This window comes from Periophthalmus magnuspinnatus, chromosome 9 (assembly GCF_009829125.3).
Source record: "Periophthalmus magnuspinnatus isolate fPerMag1 chromosome 9, fPerMag1.2.pri, whole genome shotgun sequence".
Classification (NCBI taxonomy): Eukaryota; Metazoa; Chordata; class Actinopteri; order Gobiiformes; family Gobiidae; genus Periophthalmus; species Periophthalmus magnuspinnatus.
This window is the reverse complement of record NC_047134.1, coordinates 34497039-34514854: the sequence shown is the minus strand read 5'-3', so window position 1 is coordinate 34514854 and position 17816 is coordinate 34497039. Positions and strand designations below refer to the sequence as shown.

At 38.7% G+C, this 17816-nt stretch overlaps 1 protein-coding gene across 1 annotated transcript in view; it reads left to right on the top strand.

Annotated features, from left to right (window-relative positions):
* Positions 1-17816, top strand: part of kcnt1b (potassium sodium-activated channel subfamily T member 1b) — a 70162-nt gene that overhangs the window by 40330 nt on the left and 12016 nt on the right. The window contains exons 6-30 of the mRNA XM_033972172.2: positions 2687-2783; positions 3218-3292; positions 4182-4230; positions 4408-4467; positions 4931-5005; positions 5087-5170; positions 6663-6757; positions 7363-7543; positions 8148-8312; positions 9633-9769; positions 11181-11244; positions 11530-11638; positions 11737-11845; positions 13132-13281; positions 13354-13589; positions 13807-13827; positions 14167-14380; positions 15417-15522; positions 15621-15793; positions 16323-16394; positions 16478-16612; positions 16821-16932; positions 17005-17106; positions 17310-17393; positions 17461-17589. Coding sequence (XP_033828063.2) covers positions 2687-2783; positions 3218-3292; positions 4182-4230; positions 4408-4467; positions 4931-5005; positions 5087-5170; positions 6663-6757; positions 7363-7543; positions 8148-8312; positions 9633-9769; positions 11181-11244; positions 11530-11638; positions 11737-11845; positions 13132-13281; positions 13354-13589; positions 13807-13827; positions 14167-14380; positions 15417-15522; positions 15621-15793; positions 16323-16394; positions 16478-16612; positions 16821-16932; positions 17005-17106; positions 17310-17393; positions 17461-17589 — 2834 coding nt within the window. The remainder of the gene's footprint in view (positions 1-2686; positions 2784-3217; positions 3293-4181; positions 4231-4407; positions 4468-4930; positions 5006-5086; positions 5171-6662; positions 6758-7362; positions 7544-8147; positions 8313-9632; positions 9770-11180; positions 11245-11529; positions 11639-11736; positions 11846-13131; positions 13282-13353; positions 13590-13806; positions 13828-14166; positions 14381-15416; positions 15523-15620; positions 15794-16322; positions 16395-16477; positions 16613-16820; positions 16933-17004; positions 17107-17309; positions 17394-17460; positions 17590-17816) is intronic.

Genomic DNA, 17816 nt, shown 5'->3' with positions numbered 1-17816 from the left:
TATTTGTACAGCACAAGTCGTACACAAAGTAATTCAAAGTGTTTTACAGAATAAGAAAGACATTAAAATCACAGTACAACAAATCAAAACATAAATAATCACAAATACTCATCATAAAATTTGCATAAAAGGAGAAAATTGCACAAAAAAATCCTTTCAGTCACAGCAAAAAGTCAAACACTGATTCCTCATGTTTAGTCGTGGTTTAGTCCTGGTTCAGTCCTGGTTTAGTCCTGGTTTAGTCCTCCTCATGTGAGATGGTTCATGTGGCTCATGTGGGAGATGTTCTTTGGTGCTGGTCCATGGAGAGACTTGTTCACACTGAGCTGCTTTAAAGTCTCTGAGCCACAGGAGCCACAGGAGCCACAGGACACATGTGCTTGTACTTCCTGGTTCTAGTCCTGACCCGAGCAGCAGTGTTCTGGATGTTCTGGATGTTCTGGATGCTCTGGATGCTCTGGATGTTCTGTTCTGTGTTAAGTCTCGTTTGGAGAGTCCAGTGAGCAGGACGTTACAGTCGTTTAACCTACTGGACACAAACGCAGGATAAGTCTCTCTGAGTCTGGTTTGGACAGTTTACCTTTGATTTTTGACATGTTTTTAGATGGTAAAAGTTGCAGATGTTATTGATTTGATGTGGCTGTTTAAAGACTGTCTAATATGGCACTGTACTAATAGCCTACGATAAATACAATACATTAAAAATCCACATTAAAACACATTTACTTTCCACATGGAGACAATGTGAATCTGTCGGGGATCAGTGTGTACCCAGGCAACAACACTGGAGAGTCAGGTGATTTTCTGAAATGGATTAAGATTATTCTTTTTGAGCGGAGCGTGCTGTTGCCATAGAAACATAATAATCACCCAGTTAAAATGCAGTACTGAAGCGCACTGGGGTCTCACTCTCGAGATGCTAATGACCTCTTGTGATATTTGACTGACTGTAGATATAATAACACACATGAGACCTGCAGTGGACCTGAAGCTCGAATACAATCGGCCATTTTGTATCACACAGTCCAGATGTCGTCCCATTAAGCGCTATTATGAAAGCTAAATGAACAAATAAAAGCATAAAGTCGGAAATTGCACTCGGTGATGACGCACAACCAATTCTGTTTCCAGTAAGAGTTTTATTATTCCATTCTCCGCCTCATTGTACATTACTGGCTTTTGGGCGTGCGTGCTGTCAAGAGGAACTGCTCATTTGTAGAAAGTGACGAGGAAATTGTGTTGTTACATTCGTTATTCAAAACCAGACTTGTGAATAGAAACACTGCAGCGGTGCCTAGAAATTCAACAAGACTTTAGTAAAATATATGCCCCCAGCGGTTCAGGCTAATCGTGTTAACGTGTCCACTGCAGTGACAGGACCAGGCTGTGTTTGTTCACCTGTCAACGTCACTATCAGTCCATAAACTAAAACACAACACGGCACCGGCTAATGAAAATGTCCCCCGACGCTCCCAGCATCTGTTGATCTATTTATTTCCTCATCTTTTCTGTGTCTTTGGACCTGGTTTGAGCCCAGTTTAGTCCTGATGTCGTCTTGGTCCCGGTTTAGTTCTGGGTTCAGTCCAAGTTTAGTCGCACTTTTGATGCGTCTGTGCAAGTGGGAGCGCAGTTTAAAATATCAGTGCCTTAAAAATAAATTAAAAATATGCACAAATGTAAGATTAGGTTGGCTGTATCATGTATAATACAAGAAAATATCTCAAAAAGAGACAATTTATAACAAAAAAAATGAGCAAAATTGCATGCTTAACTTCTGAAAAAGTGATATTTTTACTCTTTTATGGGTGATTTTACAGCCATTTCACATTTGTCTGATACTTAAACATTAACTATTACATTTAAAAACTTGTTTTAGTGCATTTCTGTTGCATTTCCAAAATATCTGCTGATATTGTTATTGGGTAATTTAAAAAAAGATGCTGTTTATGCAGTCTTATCTGGAAAAAAAAAAAAAAATCTGTCACTTTAGGTTGTAACTGCAGAAGCTTAATGTAGTTTTCTGCTTTATTGTCAGTTTTACCGGTAAGAAAACAGCTTTTGTCATCCCCACGTCTGTAAAGCAGGCGTTCACTTTGCAAAAGAGAGGATTGAAAAGTTACTTGTCTGAGTAGATTTGTTGTGACAGAGTGCCAGAGCAGCAAAGGCCCATTTTAGTGATGCTCCATGACTTTCACAGATTTAGATCCAGCGTCTGATGTAGTGGGCTGGTCATTCTGCACTTAAAGAACTGCTGTACCTGTAATTCTTTGGGGTAATATGGCTTTGCTCATCATTCAAAACTGGAAGTATCCAAATGGACATTTAGCACACAGGAAAACAGTAAAACTTACGTCCGATTCAATTTATTTTTTGTAAATCTCAGTCACATTTGAACAAAATGGTTGATTTAAATAAATGGTTAGATGATCCTACAGTGAAATAGTCAATAAAAGACAAGCAGATGGAGATTTTTTTCATTTTACTCATTCAACTTCTTCAGTTTAAAACATTTACCAAAACCACATGCACCAAAATACAAAAATAACAAAGACAAGACGGTGAACGGCAACATAAACGATAAAAGACAGAGATGTGATCATGGGAACAATATATTTATACAAACTATCAGCGCGTTATGTCAGATTAAAAATACAGTTTCAAACATGAATAAATCTATTCTTCACAGGTTTGAGAATCCGTCTGTTCAACTTCTCACTGAAGATCCTCACCTGTGTCCTGTACATCGTGAGAGTGAGTCTGGACACGCCCAACGGCAACAACTGGTGAGAAGCGACGTACAGCCACAGACTCTTCTCTGCACATCCTTTATAAACTGTGTGACAGCAGAGCAGAGAGGTTTATGGAAATGCATTTAGCTAATTGTTGTTTTGGATGTGTGCAAAATTGGAATAGGAAGTTCAGAGAAAAAAGACTTTAAATGAACTAGAAGTGCCTCGATTACTGTTACTTCTTATTATATTAAATTATTTTAAACACACATTTTGGCTACTTCACCCACCTAATCTCAGAATCAAAAGTGCTTTGCTAAATCCTTTGCTAAAAACGCAGTACGGACTTAAGTGTCGCGGTCCATTCTCCAGTTTGTTCTTGATGACAGCAGACCAAATGTCCTACTCGGCACAGTTCCACTCACACATTTGCAGACAGTCTCATGCTGTTTTTGTTGTTTCTGTTTTGTTCCTGTGTTTTTCTGCAGGTCCAATTGTCGGAACAGTTTGAACAGTTTGAACAGTAGCTCCACTAACTGCACAGATTCAGACGAAATCAACTGGTATGTTAAAATAGTTTGGTTGTAGCTGTTATGAAATGTGTGCTTGCCTGACTGTATTTGCATACAATTCTATGCAGATGATGTTGTTTTGTTTGTTTTTTGCAAGTGCTCCCTCTGCTGATCAAGCAAGAGTTTAATGCAATTCAAAATATTTATAAATGTCTATGATGATTTTCTAAAAAGCAAATGATGCAAGCGACACATGTTTATATGGAACATCGATTAAAGAGTCACCACGTGTAAATATCTTGGGTTTTAAAATACATATGTCAGAATTATGTAACAGTTTAAAATCAAAGTTATATTTTTTATAGAAACAAATCCAGTCTCGTTGAATTACTGAAAAGAAATAGTTGAAGCAGCTTTTGTTTCTAAACTGGATTATGGAGATATAATCTACACACAGACTTTAGCCTCGACTGTGAAACCTTTAGATCCATCACTGTTCAGTGGAAAAGCAGCTCGGCCATCGCTCTGTCAGAAGAGAACAACCCTGTATGAAACGGATTTATAAAATGTATTTATAAAATGTGTTTATGGGACTACGATGATAGACCTGAATATCTCACTTGTTTGTTGAATTTTGACACAGACATTTTTAACACTCTCCACACTCCTCAAATTTCATGATTGTCTTTGTCTAAAAACTGAAATGGGGAAAAAGCTTGTGGTTATTTTGTTCCCAAAGGACAAGCAAAACTGGACACATCGGTGCTACTGATGCACTTTAATAAATGCACCTGTGCATTAGTTGTTATTAGTTTAGTTTGTTTTTGTTTAGTTCTGTATTTGAACCGAGCGCTCGTGAAACAGAGTCTGGTGCTTTCACTGGGTTCTCACTGTTAAAACAGCAGATTTAATTTCATTTATGTTTATTTATCTTTTTCAGGCAGTTGATATTCTGGGTGACCCGAAGGACGTCTGTTTGGGCGATACAGGTGAGAACTCAAACACTGCACATGAATAATGTTTTATTCAAACAGATTTGTGGAGAAAATGTTAAAATCATATAAATAAATCTATTAGATAATATCAGTGCTGCTCAGGGCTTTTCTTCAGTCAAGGCTGAACAGAAAAAACATGTTTTCTCACTTTCTCATTTTGTCCTTTTCCAGGTGACAGTGGCCTTAATCAGCTTTTTGGAGACCATGTTAATCTCATATCTCAGCTATAAGGTAAATGCAAACTGCAGATTCACAAATATGAATATTTATCTTATTTTGACTGTCAAAGAGTTGTGCACTTTTTCACTATTGTAGTTTTTGTTTTGTATCATAGATTTTTTTGTTTTGTCTTTATGGCATGACTTTTTTTCTTTTTCTTCTTTTTTTTTAATATTAAAAAAGAAAATAGTTCTACAATTGAAATTCAAGGATTTTTCTTGCACAAATTACAGCTGGATAATTCTGTCTTTTCAGAGCTGTTAAAGGCCACTCCTTTGTAACACGTCCTGCCTTTTAAAAATCCAATATAATTTGAGCTCTTATGATCGCAGAAGAGCACGCACTAATGTGGCTTCAATAGTTCATTATTTAGATGATTATAAAAACACAATTAAGCACCAACTAGAGCAGTCCAGTTCACTCAAACAAGAGAACAAATGTATAAATAATATTTCACCTTGTGTCTTTTCTTTAGGGAAACATCTGGGAGCAGATCTTTCAGGTGTCCTTCATATTGGAGATGATTAATACTGTACCATTTATAATCACAGTAAGGACTCTACTGATCGTTCTTGTTCTTGTTTTTATCAGCATTGTGATACGTGCTAACTACTTACTCCCTTCTTTTCAGATATTCTTTCCTCCGTTAAGACATATATTTGTTCCAGTTTTTCTAAACTGTTGGCTTGCCAAAGGAGCCCTGGAGAACATGATTGTATGTGTCAAAAACACAGTATTACAGTACATTACCATCCCTCCATCCTCCTGAATGTTTTATACTGAGGCGTGCACAGTTTGGTCCTGTAATAGTTGAACAAAATCAGTGAGGATTATAGCATCTCGTGAACAGACTGAACCAACATGCACCGTTTAAATTTGTGGTGTAAAATGCCTAAAAAGCTGCAGATCTGGTGTAAATGATGCAGTGCTTCCTCACAGTGAGACAGCGACACAGAGCAGCCGTGTGCCAGGCTGGAGCTGGACAGATGGTACAGACTCAGGCCAGAGCTCAGGGAGAGGAAGTGAGAGCGGCGAGGAGAGGTGGACGCAGGAAGAGCACGGTAACACGGGGCAACGCCAAATTAGACTTCTGCTGCACGTTAAACAGGAGAGATAAGATGACCAGGCAGTCGAGCTTCACCGCAGGCATTACCACTGCTCCTACATTTAAAATCATTCTGTAACTTTATTAACTTCATAGCAGTGAAAATGTTATTGCTTTACCTGGAATTTCTGCAATAAGGCATTAAAGGAATCACCTATTTTTTTATTGCTCAAAATATACTTATTTCGTTGGCGTTAGCTGCTTATCTCTATGGAGTTTGTGAGGTTTAATTCTGTTGTGTTTATGTTCATGTTGAATCGTGTCTGTTCATTAGTACTATCATAAATAAATACATAAATAAAATTAATAAAAAATAAATGCAATCATAAAAAGAAATACAATAATTAAAAAAAAAATAAAATAATAAAAAATACATTAATAATAAATAAGACAACTCCAGAGAACCTCCACCTTAAAGTGTAGGTAGAGCCCCTTTAAGCAGATGGTTCCTCATGAAGTGCTGACAGATAGAAAGGATAAGCATCACGCTCAAATGAACCCAAATCCTAAATATGACGAATCAAGCAATAAACAACTGAGGAATCTTATTTAATATCAACTAAAATCTCTTCAGGGGAATCAATAAACTCAGACACAGGTCCCTCAAACAAAGATTAATGCAGATTCAGAACTGCAGAAATGTAAACCACAGAGTATTTCTTGAGTGTCTTTCTTGACGTCCAGCGAGGCCCGACTGAACAAAGGGGGGTATATGGACGACCCGGGGCTGATGAATGAATGACCCGGGGCTGATGAATGAATGACCCGGGGCTGATGAATGAAGGACCCGGGGCTGATGAATGAATGACCCGGGGCTGAAAAAAACAGGGAGGAGGCAAAAGAAGGAGCGGAGCAGGCTGGAAACGGAGCTGGACTCAGGATAAACATGAAAACAGACAGAACTGTGACAATAAGACATGTTCATGCAGGTTCACAGATTTACTGCAACTACAAATACAATATAGAATAGATGCAAATATAAAACAGAAAATGTAAGTATAGGAGACTGCAGACACCACAAGTCACAATAACATGACACAGAGCTTTATTTATTCGATCTTTGTTCTTCAGATATAATGATCCACAGCTTCTCCATTTGCAGAATGACTTCCACCGTGCCATCCAGAGGACACACTCGGCCATGTTTAACCAGGTGTTCATCCTCATCTGCACCTTATTCTGCCTGGTTTTCACCGGGTGAGTCCAATTTCATCAAACTATCTCGTTTCAATTCCCTTCTCAGTGGGTCTGTTACATGGTTTTAGTGACTTCACGCTGTCTGACGCACAACAATTCCTCGTCTTGAGAAAGAAGACAAGCAATTGTTCTATCCATGGGTTTCAGAGTGATAAAATTAACAGTTGCCATAACAATGAAAAGTCCTCAAAATGGCACCTATTGTTAACAGGAAACAAACCCAAAATAAGAATGAGAAACTGACACCAGTGAGCAAACGTTTTTAGTTTGCAGTGTTTGTAAGGGGTTGTATTTATCTCACATTTGAACCGTGGAATTGTTTGGACTGTGTGAGGGGCTCGGTGCCAGTTTCACCCCGTCCCCTGTCCCCTCCCGTCCCTTTAATTAGATCACAGCTTTGTTATCAATAAACACAGATTAATGAACACTACAGGTGGAGTGAAGACGACACAAGATCAATAGTCTTGAAATACCCAGGAAAGTTTAAACTGTATTGACTTTAGTCCTTTAATCTGGGATGAATTGGATCTGAAGTCCAGCTCACGTCTGAAAATATTACAGTAGTAAATGTTGACTTTAGAGCTAACTGTGAGTGTTTGTTGCAGAGCTTGTGGGATCCAGCATTTGGAAAGAGCCGGAAAGAACCTTACCCTTTTCGACTCCTTTTATTTCTGCATTGTTACCTTCTCCACCGTGGGCTACGGAGACGTCACGCCTCAGATCTGGCCGTCACAGCTGCTCGTGGTCATCCTCATCTGCGTCGCTCTGGTGGTGCTCCCTCTGCAGGTAAATGACTAAAATTACACAGGTCGGCGACAAGTAATCAGGTTAACCGTGAGTCGGGACTTATCAAGTATTGAAATAATCAGTTGTATTATTTTTTTATTTTAGGTTATTATTATTATTATTTATTTATTTTTTGAGTCAGTATATTATTATTAGTAACTGTTTTCATTTTAGATTATCATTTTATATTTTTTTATTCAGTATATTAATATTATTATTATTATTATTATTATTATTATTTATTTTTTATGTTTTTATTTTTAGATTCAGTATATTATTTTTTATTGTATTTTATTTTATTTTTTTATTTTTTTCTGTATTTCACATCTTGCTTCAAATAATCTTAATAACTGCTGTTTATAAGGCTTTTAAAGTTTCAGTTTTCCACACTGTATTAAAGTAAACAGTCTTTTTCATCTCAAACACAGTGAGTCCGAGGATTTCCCTGTGGATTTAATTGAGCGAGGAAAAGAAATGAACCCCTGAGGTTAACAAACTAATGAGTCTGCAGTTTTTACTTCATAACTTTGACTTTTATTTATCCAGGCAGTATATTTTGCACTTGATCTGTGTCTCACCTTGCCTCTCGTCTTCGTCTGTGTAGTTTGAGGAGCTGGCGTACCTGTGGATGGAGAGCCAGAAGTTGGGAGGAAACTACAGCCGCCATCGAGCTCAGACGGAGAAACACGTGGTCCTGTGCGTCAGCTCTCTGAAAATCGACCTCCTCATGGATTTCCTCAATGAATTCTACGCTCATCCAAGACTCCAGGTATTGAACAGAAAGGTCAACGAGCAAAATGTAATAACACGTTCAGTCCCACGGGGCAGTTTGTCCAGTTTAGTTGTGTGTATCTGTAACTTTACACCAAAATGTCTTCAGTTCTGCTCGAGTCTGCACACAGATATATTCTACCTTTGTTCTGCCAGTTTTGTTCAGTTAAATTCCTGTCCAGACTCTCGTTAAACGTCCTGTGTCTGACTTTTATAAAGCTCTTTTCATCTCAGTGTGAGCTGTAACTGCAGCTGATAAAATGAAAATGAACCAACACTATATAATTTATGAATTTTACTGAGAAACATAAAGTATCAGTGGTGCGTAACAAAGTATGAAATAAAGTATTGTGCTGGAAAAAATGTAGGTATCTGTACTTTACGTAAGTACTTTTTACAGTGGATACTTTGTACTTTTACTTCACTACATTTGAGAGCAGTATTTTACTTTTCAGTCCAGTTCAAAAAATGTAGTGGAGTAGAAAATACAGTCCAGTTCAAAAGTGTAGTTTAGAAAGTACAAAGTATTTTTATGATAGTTTAAGACCTGCTGAAAAGTCTGAGGGTTTAAACAGTTAGAATACACTATTGATTAATTTGTTTCAGTTGAACAGAATTCAGCTCAAATCTTTTTATCAAAATCACCACATTTGAAGCTTTACTATATCAAAACCTGCACAAAACACTTGTACTTTTTGCTCTTTAAGTGCATTTTTTTAACGATACTCCAATACTTGAGAAGATGTCTTCAAGTGATACTTTTCCTTGAGTACTTTTTGTACCTGTACTTTTACATAAGTAACAGACATGAGTACCGTGTTTTCTGGACTATAAGTCATACTTTTTTTCATACTTTTTCCAGGGCTGCGACTTAAACTCAGATGCAACTTGTATGTGAAATTTATGTTTTTTTTCTTCATTATTATACATTTTTTGGCTTGTGCGACTTATACACCAGAAAATGCAGTACTTCCTCCCCCTCTGTAAACAAAGTATCTGTTTGAAAAACGTGAAAGGAGCCTTCAGCATAACTTTATTTCCAATCCAACTTTATTTGTACAGCACATTTTATCAACACAAAGTCTCCACAGTGCTGCAGAGACGATAGGCACAGTGTTATTTTCATCTAGCTCCAACTGTATATGATTTACTATCCAATTTACTGTGTATATGGAAACCTGAACTTACTACAAATGTGGCAAGTTACTTTTGAAAAAGGCTAGAAGTTAGTAAAAAGTTAGTGCCAAGTCCTGTTCAGATCCGTCACCTTTTATAATGCATCATGTTCATCTAATCTCATTGTAAATATATGTTATAGGACTATTATGTGGTGATCCTGTGTCCGACGGAGATCGACATCCAAGTGCGGCGAATACTTCAAATCCCCCTGTGGTCGCAGAGAGTCATCTATCTGCAAGGATCGGCTCTCAAAGACCAAGACCTGATGAGAGCCAAGTGGGTGGTTTAAACATCATTTTCTCTGTTCCACATGAGAAAGAGCAGTACAGCACTTAGGTCGTACTCCTCTTTTAAAGCAGCACACCTCTTTAAGGGATGTTTATGTTAATCCAATTTGGGATCGCAGCCAGGAGTCTTAAAACGTGAACGTGAGTAGCTTCGCCAAGGAAGACAGTGCTTCAGGAGTAAAGAGATACTTGTTCATATCCAATTAGTGAGATTGACAGTATAAAGTGATTTTCCCACAAATTAAAGCACTTACACCCCACAGACCATAATGTGCACTTTAAATATCCTTCTACACGTACTGCATAGATCCTCAACCTTAACCCTTTGTGTATTGTTAATATGTCGTAGTGTTTGTATGTACGTTAGTGTTGCACTAAAACCGTGTAGTTTCACATTAGTTACGTTAAAGTGCATTTAACTTGACAAACTAAAATCAATGCGAGACTGTTATTTTGTGAAATCGATGTTTAAACTGTCAGAAAAAAATACATTTTGGGTGAAATTACAGCAGATCTATTCTTCAAAATCGACTTTTCAGAGGTTTTAACCATTTTATAGTTGTTTCTCTTTCTCATTTAGCCTTTCAAAGTTGTTTTTGGAGTGATTTGTTCATGTTTGAGCAAACTTTAATTGCTTATTTTCAAGACGCCATATTGTTGATCAGTCCCCATTTTCACCATCATCAGTACACACCTGCTGTGACATACGCACTTTGTTTTTTATTTTCCTAATTGATGATATGCGTACGATTTGGCAGCCATAGGGGGCGCCAACAGCTACACAGCGCTTTGTTGTTATGACATTTACAACAACGTCAGCTCCATTGGACACCGCAGTTTTCTAAGTTAGCGGATTTGTTTGTTTTATTAAGTTGTTTTAGATGAATATTGTGATTTAAAATGTGCAAATTATAACAAAAATTATTCACAGATGTCATAGATTATAACTGTACATCAGACACAAGCACCATACGTCTGCTTTAATGACAGTTTATGACATAGATAGAGGTATTTTCACTGCTACTTCCTGTATTTTTGTTCCTTACTTTCCCCTGTGCTTAGTTCTGATCATAAGTTTAAAAAGTTCTGTAGCCATTTTTAAAAATTCCACTATGAAAAAACAGAGGCAGTTTTGAACAGGAAGTCAACGATCCCATTTATATTAAGTACCAAAAAAGCATAATATATCTTCATCTTCAGAGCTAATATTCTGTAATTTGAATTCCTTCCAAACTACAGACTCTACAGGCTCTTTGAGGAATGGCATCACTACTTTTCCTTCCAAAAAAGTGAAAGGCTTGTGCTATAACTGATCAAACTCAGATGAATCCTGTTGTCTTTTATGGCGTATTGTTCTTACCTGCACGGCGCCTCATGGAAACTCTTTGTTTTTCTTTCAGAATGGATGATGCAGAGGCCTGTTTTATTCTCAGCAGCAGGAACGAGAAGGATCGCAACGCAGCCGTGAGTCTTTTTCTTAGCTCTGTGATGCAAAGCGTCAGGGTGCAGTAAACTCTGCACGTTTCCACTATCAGCCAACCATAATGATTTCATCGGAGCAATTTCCGTTCACACTCTGCCTCCTTTACAAATTAGCTCTGAGACTTGGAGATGCCGAGATGTTGCTTTGGTTTTATTGGAACCATTTCAGAGGAGATCGGATGTGGGGGCTCTTAAAGTCAAGCGTCATAAAATTCTGATTGCTTTACTTATAAATGAGTTAAGTTCTTTCATTTTGATTATTTACAGGATCATCAGACAATTTTGAGAGCCTGGGCAGCCAAAGACTTTGCACCAAACTGTCCGCTCTATGTTCAAATCCTCAAGCCAGAAAATAAGTTTCACGTCAAGTTTGCAGGTAAATCTAAAAACTACATAAAATATATTTAGAAATAATTTGACAGTAGCACTAATATTATATGAGCTGATGTTTTGAACTAATGCTTTATCTTATAGATCACGTCGTGTGTGAAGAGGAGTTCAAATACGCCATGTTGGCCTTGAACTGTGTTTGTCCAGCAACGTCCACTCTAGTGACACTGCTGGTCCACACATCCAGAGGACAGTAAGTACTCACATTTTAAACACTTTTTAAACACTTTTTACTGCACAGATTGTATTGACACTATTGCCACTAAAAGCACTGAAGATTAGAGCATGAAGGAACATTAAGTTTGCAAACAATATTATCTAAATTGTTGTTTTGAATGTGCAAATTTGAATTCAAAAAGCTAAAAAAAGCAGGTACAAAGGGATATTTACAGTTTCACATTTTCAATCTAGAAATATACAGGCACATTTTAGCACATTTCTGGTGGATTATGAAAAATTAATAGCAAACACTACCACCTTGTGCAGATTTAAAAGCTATAATTGGTCATGTTACAACTTCAGATTCACTAAACTTGCACAGTGTAACTTTGCCACCTGTTATCTCCACCCTCATGTTTTTGTTTTGCCCAGAATGTTTTATAGAACGGCCTTAAATGAATGAAAACAAGCAAGTGGCAGACGCCCCACACGTAAAGATGTCGCATACTGCTCCTTTAAGCTTTTCTTCATGTGGTCTGTGCACCTTTAATCAGTAGCTCCTCTTCTTCTGAACCAACTCAATCAAACTTTGAGATCGCTGGTGGAAAGGTCGTCCATATCCTTCAGCTGAGCCAATTTCTTTAGTTCGACAGCTCGTAGTTTGGTTTAGTAGATCATCACCACTGCAAGGACCTGTCAGTATCCAGTCAATTTACTGAACACTTTCTTTTGTTGGGTCATAAATCTGCTCCACGTTGTGTTCAAGGTGATCACTATTTCTCTACAACTGCCCCGTCGACGCACATTCATTAGAGTTTTCATTATAGTGAGACAGGGTCATACAGTGCAGCGTGTGGTAATTGAGCTCTACTTGTACCTCATTTAAATAGCATCAGATTTATGTAAATTGGGTAAAACTAGTGTCTGGTTAAGTTTGAGATTGTTTCAGTTATTGGTAGGTCTGAAAAATGTGTCTTTAAATTTGCAATCAAGATTCAGCCATGCAAATCTAATCACACGGTGCATTAACGTTTGAAGGAAGTGTCATATATGAGCTGTTAAATTTATGCAAGAATCACTCACATTTCAGAATATATTTGTGGAAATTCTAATCTACATTGTTTGCAAAAAATATAATAACCTGTCTTATTATTTAAAACCTGCTGAGAACAGTTTAGTACCTCAAAAACAGGAGTCTTTGTGGGTTCTTTTTATTCAAAATAGTCATTTCAAATAGGTTGTGGTTAATCTTGCAGCGCTAGTTAAAGGTTTGAGTCGATAAAATGCTGTAATTGAACACGTTATTACCTTTGTTTGCAGAGAAGGGCAGATGTCTCCAGAGCCGTGGCAGAGAACATACGGGCGCTGCTCTGGAAACGAGGTCTATCACATCGTTCTGGGCGACAGTAAATTTTTCGGGGAGTACGATGGAAAGAGCTTCACTTACGCTTCCTTCCACGCTCATAAAAAGTGAGTGAGCTGTACCTCCGGCCTCGGCTCGGCGGGATTATGGCTCATCTGTTTCTTTCTCCTGGTTTTAAGGTACGGCGTGTGTCTGATCGGGGTCAAACGGGAGGATAACAAGAGCATCATGTTAAACCCCGGCCCTCGTCATATCATGGCTGCCACTGACACGTGCTACTACATCAACATCACGAAGGAGGAGAATTCTGCGTTTATTTTCAAACAAGAAGAAAAGCACAACAAGGGGCTGCCCGGGACCGGGATCTACGACGCCCCCTCCAGGCTGCCAGTGCACAGCATCATCGCCAGCATGGGTGAGACGCACTGTTTAGTTAAAGGATTATATCTAATACTTTGACTGCACTGAATGTGGAGCCCGTTGGATGTGAAATGCTCCGATAGTGAGAATGTTCGCTGCTTTGGTGAATGCCCTGGATGCACTGACTGTGACGCATGATTTTGAAACGTGCTTTTTTCTTTACTTTTTTGGCTGACTTTTTTGTATTGTGCTTTTTCTTTGACCTGTAAAAGTTGATCAGGCCACTTCTTATGGTAAGTTTGGTGCATGACACATCACTTTTAATAGTTTTGTTTTCTTAATGAAAGCTTTTAAACTTGCACACAAGCCAAATATCTGATAGATATTTGCATAATGTTTTGCATGTCTTTGCTTGTAGCTACACAAATATTATGATAAATATAAAGTCATTAGTCGACCAGGATAAGATTTATTGTACAGTGATAAAAAGGCAAAGAGTACAACTGAATCATTTCTACTGTTTATACATGCAAATACTCTGTACTCCTGCGTACCATTTATGTTAGTCTGACAACATGCTGCTTTCTGCTTTACATAAACTCATTATCATCGCACTCTTGTGGTATTTCCAGGCACTGTAGCTATAGATCTGCAAAACCCAGAGCCTCCAGAGGACAAAGGCAAGCTGACGTTACCAACAGAAAATGGTGCCGGGAGTCGAAGGCCGAGCATTGCACCAGTCTTAGAAATCGCTGACTCTTCTGCAGTTCTACCCTGCGACCTCCTCAGTGACCAATCAGAGGACGAGACCAACCAATCAGACGAGGAGGGCTCTGTGGGATCAGAGTAGGTTGAATTTGACACCGTTTAGACTTCCATGTCCAATCATGTTGCCGTGTTGTCATATTGATTGCACATGCATGAAATCCAAGTCATTACATGTGAATTGGGTTGAATTGTGGAGATATAATCATCAAATTGTCTGGTTTTGCCCAGTCTCCTCCTCGGTCTGCAGTGGATCGATTTTATCTGCAATAACAGGCCATGCTGTCTACATTAGTGAGACACACAGTGCAGTGTTTCTATGATTGATCCTCCATACCCCACTCTCCTTCTTGTCTCTGTGGTCGTGGGCAGGAGATGGATGGCTCTGAAATAGAGTCTTACGACACAGATTACACGCCTAAGTAGGTGGTGCTCTGGCAGTGATTAATGTGTGTAAACGTGACAGACAGGTCAGCACTTTCCTCTCAGCCTCTAAACAGCGCCCTGCATACCTCTGACATGGATCTGTTACAAGGTCAGACGCTGCTGTTTACGTTTTATCTCAGCCTTTTCTACCTTTGTGCTGTTTATCGGTGATTTATAAAAGATTCCTGCTTGAGCCCCGTCGACTGTTTAGCCCTGTGCTCTGCTGTGTATTTCTTGTTTTGTATTTCTTATCAAAACATGGTTGGTGGTGAAGCAGGGAGGCAACTGCAGTAAAGGCAGTCGAGACAAGTCCCACAGTGCCCCCATGTGGTAGAAAGATGTCACAGCTGGTTTAACTCTTCAGTATAATTTTGTGGCTGACCCGCAGGACACGATGAAATGGATGAGAGTAAATGCTCCTGGCTGACTGTGACTCAGTGAATGAGACCTGAATCAATGCAAATGTCATAAAGAGAAATGCAAAATATTGATTCATTTCAGGTTTGTCATAATTTATAGATTTTCTATACAACGGTTGATGAACGCAGACTGACTGGAGCCACATTTAACTGTCCAAAAGTGATCATAGTAATTAATAATTTGCTTTAACGTGGGCAATAATGTTACCATTTGTAATTTAACATCATAATAGATAGACACCTCTGTAAATGTGATTTTGTTTTTGTTCCAGTTTTGTAAAGGGCTACCCTCCAAACTCTCCGTACATCGGCAGCTCTCCAACTCTGTGTCACCTCCTGCCACAAAAGGCTCCGTTCTGCTGCCTCCGTCTAGATAAGGTTAGTCCACGATAAAACTTTATCTTATTGTAATTTAAAGCTATTGGTTTTCATACCGCTCCAGGATTTTAAACCCTCTGTGCTTTTGTCCCACACAGGGCTGTACACACTATAGTTTTGAGGATGCCAAGGCGTACGGCTTCAAGAATAAGCTGATTATAGTTTCAGCAGAGACGGCAGGGAATGGGCTCTACAACTTTATTGTACCACTGAGAGCTTATTATCGGCCGAGGAAGGAGCTCAATCCCATAGTTCTGCTGCTCGACAACAAGTAAGTCCACAAACCTTAGGGCCTGTTTGTTCTCACTACTGTCACTGCTCCACTGAGGGGAACGATGTATAGACCACAAAGTGTGTAACAGCTTTGATGAGGAGTCCTCTGAGACTTTACCAGGGTCACAGAGCAAAAACACAGAACAGATCTATTAAAGAAGCAGTTAAACCTTCTCTCCTCCTTGTTAAAAAGTCATTATCTAAATCATACGAGTAGTGCCCTCGCTGAGAGAAACACAAACACAAAACGTAAGTCGTATGTATTATAGTTTGCACTGGTTTTCTAAAGTAAACACAGGTCATAATGAATCTGACGAAATCTACTCTACTTAAATAAAAAGGGAAGTTTCCTCTGTCTCTCAGTTTACTGTTCTTTTATAATGCAGTTTAAAATAAATCATTATTATTATATACCATATCAAATGTAGTCTTTAACCACAGTTTGTCTGCTCACTCGAAAAATGTACACTGCATTATTCAAAACTGGATACTAGAATAAGAAAAACTGTTTTTTTTCTTTTCTTCAGACCCGAGCACCACTTCTTAGAGGCCATTTGCTGCTTCCCGATGGTTTACTTCATGGAGGGCACAATAGACAAGTACGAGCTCCTGACAGTGTGTTCTCACCTGATGCTTTATATAAACTCACAGTTTTAAACACTGCTTTTGTTTACTGGCTCAGCTTGGACAATCTGCTGCAGTGTGGAATAATCTACGCAGACAACCTGGTGGTAGTGGACAAGGAGAGCACCATGTGTGCGGAGGAGGACTACATGGCCGATGCCAAAACGATCGTCAATGTCCAGACTATGTTTAGGTATTAAACTGGAATACCCAAATGTTCAAATCTATGTGCAGAAATGGACTTACTTATTTACTACAAATCTTATTCTAGACATGAATGTAATTAAGATTATGTAAATTAGTAAAGTGCTGCAACTATTGTCATTTATGCTCCAGTTTTAATAAAATGGTTACATTTTTTCAGTGAGATATTAGAGCTGATGTCTGTCTGTCTCTTTCAGACTGTTCCCGAGCCTCAGCATCATCACTGAACTTACACATCCCTCCAACATGAGGTTTATGCAGTTCAGGGCTAAAGACTGCTACTCACTGGCTCTGTCCCGCCTAGAGAAGGTTGGCTGAGTGCTCACTACAGTGGTTTATGTAAATGCTCATGCTTTTATACAGCACTCTTTCTTTTTTCAGATTGAAAGGGACAAGGGCTCAAACCTGGCCTTCATGTTCCGTCTGCCTTTTGCTGCTGGGAGAGTGTTCAGTATCAGCATGTTAGACACTCTGCTTTATCAGGTGGGACAACAGTATTTACTCTGCTACATTCAGATAGAATATAGAGCAAAAATAAATAAATAAAATGTGTACATTAAGAATTCACACAAATATTAAGGGAAGTACTCAGTTCCTCACATTTAAGACACACTCATATCGTCTCTGATCAGTGTCACTGAATCGTTGTATCCAGTTCCAGTTGTATTTTCTCTTTCTGTTGACAGTCATTTGTGAAGGATTACATGATTGCGATTGCACGGCTCCTTCTGGGTCTGGACACCACTCCTGGCTCCGGTTACCTCTGTGTTGTAAGAAGTCCTTAACTTTATTTAAACACATACACGTGTACAGCCTGTGAGCTCTGTCTCTTCTCAGATGAAGATCACTGAAGAGGATCTGTGGATCAGGACTTATGGGAGACTTTTCCAGAAGCTCTGCTCCTCCAGCGCTGAGATCCCCATCGGGATCTACCGCACAGAGTCACACATGTTCTCCACCACAGAGGTAAAGCTTCATTTACAGGTTTACTTTTCCTTGTATAATTGTGTTTAGATTATTTGTATTGTGCATTTGTTCTGCTTTTGTAGTTGTATTTTTAGAGCAATTACACAAATGTATAATGCAAATGTTTGTCTTTGCATGCATTTGAACTCCCTGGTTTGCAGTAAATTCAGGCATTTCGTGTTTGCCAGTGGCTTTTGCAAGATTTTGTTTCCTCTGGTGCTGCTGTT